Genomic DNA, 2,484 nt, shown 5'->3' on the forward strand with positions numbered 1-2,484 from the left:
TTTATATAAATTAATGAACTTCTTATTATAGTTAACTTAACATTTTAAGTATTAGAATATATTAGGCATTTATATACTAGATCTTTATTTGTAAAAATTCTTTATTTGAGCAATATAATAAAACTGCTCATTGGCTGGAAACTTTTGACTGTATATGTATCTTTAACAGAAATTTAATAGAAATAGAAATAGTAATATAAAAAATAATTTTAATATAGGTACATTATGAACCAGTAAAACAAGAAACGCGAATAGCTCAAGCAACAAATACTAATATCTCGATAGTGCCGGAAACAGTGCCGGAAACAGTACACAGTTTAGAGAATACCGTGATTGAAGAATTCAGTGAACCTGAAGACCTTATGGAGGGTATTCGGAACGTAGGTAAGAGAGATAACATCTTTGATAACATTAACATTTTTTACACTTTTCAATATAAACAATTATTACGAACTTGTTGATCTTTGCCGCCTGTAGTGGAAGAAACTGGCGCGCGTATCGACGACGAGACGGATCCTCCGCTATCCACTACGAACAATGAACCAGCTATGTGGACCATTACTGGCGTTACAGAAGAGGTACAACAAAGGGATCAACAAATAAAACCACCGGAAGTTAGTAATGATAAGAGTTCCAACGAGAAGGCAAAGACTGACATTCCACAAACGGCCAAAAAAAAAAAACCATCGAAAACACGAAAGTCAAGTGCGTATAATTCTTTTTTCCCCCAGAAGTTCTTGACGTGCTAAAGATATAAATTTTAAAGACAGTATTCTCTTATAGATGGTGAATTAACATGTGATCAGTGCAATCGTTCATTCCACCATAAAAATAGTTTAGTTTATCACATGCGATCTCATAGCGGAGAACGGCCTCATCAATGCGATATTTGCAGTAAACGTTTCTTTGCTGCCAGCGCGTTGAAAGTAAGTAGATGTTCGCGAAGTGTAAAATTTATTTTTGTTAATAATATGTAAAAATCTAAAATCCATTTTATTTCGACGAATAGGTACATAAGAGACTTCACAGCGGCGACAAACCGTACAAATGCGAAGAATGTGGGCGACACTTTCGACAATGGGGCGACTTAAAGTATCATTCGACGAGTCTCCATTCGGAGCATAAACAATATCAGTGTGAATATTGTGCCAAGGAGTTTGCCCGAAAATATTCACTGATCTTGCATAGGCGTATTCACACTGGCGAGAAGAACTATCGTTGCGAGTATTGCAACAAAACGTTCCGCGCAAGCAGTTACTTACAGAATCATCGTCGCATACACACCGGCGAGAAGCCACATCCGTGCGGAGTGTGTGGCAAGCCATTCAGAGTACGAAGTGATATGAAAAGACACATGCAGACGCACAGCCGGCCGAAAACGAAATCGAGGAAAAATGCGAAACAAACAGAAGATGACAAGGGAACGCAGGCAAAAACGATTCAGGATCTCGTGAGAGATCTGAAACTGGAAGTCGAAGCGACTGGTGTTGTGGAGATTGTCTCGCCAGATGATAATCAGGAGACTATTTTGCCACATACAGGCGCTCGAAACTTGGAATACACTGTGACATCTACAGCTGATACTGTAAACAGGGATCCTTTGGAAGCAGTTGTGCGAACAACTGATAGTATGTGAGTAGATTCTGTTGTATATCTCATAAGAGCTTTTTTATATATTGTGACTATTAATTAATCTATTATGTTTCCGCAGGCAATATTTTTTTATGTAATCATGAAAATCTTAAAAGAAGAATTCCATTGCATGACAAGATTATTTATGGAATATCGACATTTAAACGGTCTGTAATGTAAACATTACATTTTATGAAATTGTTTTTAATAGCAGATTAAATTCAAAATGATTTCATTTTTTTTTAAATTACGCTGTTAGAAATGTAATCACGAGCTTCCTTTACATGTAAATGAAGCTCGTGATTATGAACGAAATTAAAAGTATGAATGATTTAACTAAAATTAAGTTACAGTAATTATTTAAATATAATGAACGTGTACATTAAATTTCGTAAATTTTCATGAAAAATACATTAAATTTTATGTACACAAATATACTTTTTACTTATAAATACATTAAATTTAATATAATGTTATGAAATTAAGTTCAAATTGTGTAACTTAAAATTTAATGAAATTTAAGAACATTTCTAATAGTGTATGTATATATAATTTTATAAGATTTAAAAAACAAAATTTGTTTATTCGAAAGCAAATAATCAAATTTTTAAGTAAATCGTATTAATGTACTGTCTATAAGTAATTAATTTTATTAGTTTTCAAAAAAGTAAATAATTTGTGTGAGACCCTCCAAATAGATGATTAGATTTTACAACAGATCCAAGATTTCTGTGGCGAAAATATCATTTATATACATACATATAAATGGTACATGTACACATTATACTGTAATTAACACTAATTGTAAATGTACATTTTTAAGATTAGGATTCAACAATTGTATAATTTGTA

General features: G+C 32.7%; 1 protein-coding gene across 4 annotated transcripts in view; it reads left to right on the plus strand.

Annotated features, from left to right (window-relative positions):
- The window catches only part of LOC108686999 (zinc finger protein 271-like), a 5,211-nt gene extending 3,417 nt beyond the window's left edge, over positions 1–1,794 (plus strand). For all 4 annotated transcript variants that reach the window (XM_018192560.1, XM_018192562.1, XM_018192561.1 and 1 more), the window contains 5 exons: positions 219–384; positions 478–705; positions 784–926; positions 1,010–1,632; positions 1,712–1,794. In XM_018192560.1, coding sequence (XP_018048049.1) covers positions 219–384; positions 478–705; positions 784–926; positions 1,010–1,632; positions 1,712–1,730 — 1,179 coding nt within the window. In that variant the 3' untranslated portion in view covers positions 1,731–1,794. The remainder of the gene's footprint in view (positions 1–218; positions 385–477; positions 706–783; positions 927–1,009; positions 1,633–1,711) is intronic.
- Positions 1,795–2,484: the final 690 nt, after the last annotated feature.

The sequence above is a fragment of the Atta colombica genome, unplaced genomic scaffold (genome assembly GCF_001594045.1).
Source record: "Atta colombica isolate Treedump-2 unplaced genomic scaffold, Acol1.0 scaffold198, whole genome shotgun sequence".
Lineage (NCBI taxonomy): Eukaryota > Metazoa > Arthropoda > Insecta > Hymenoptera > Formicidae > Atta > Atta colombica.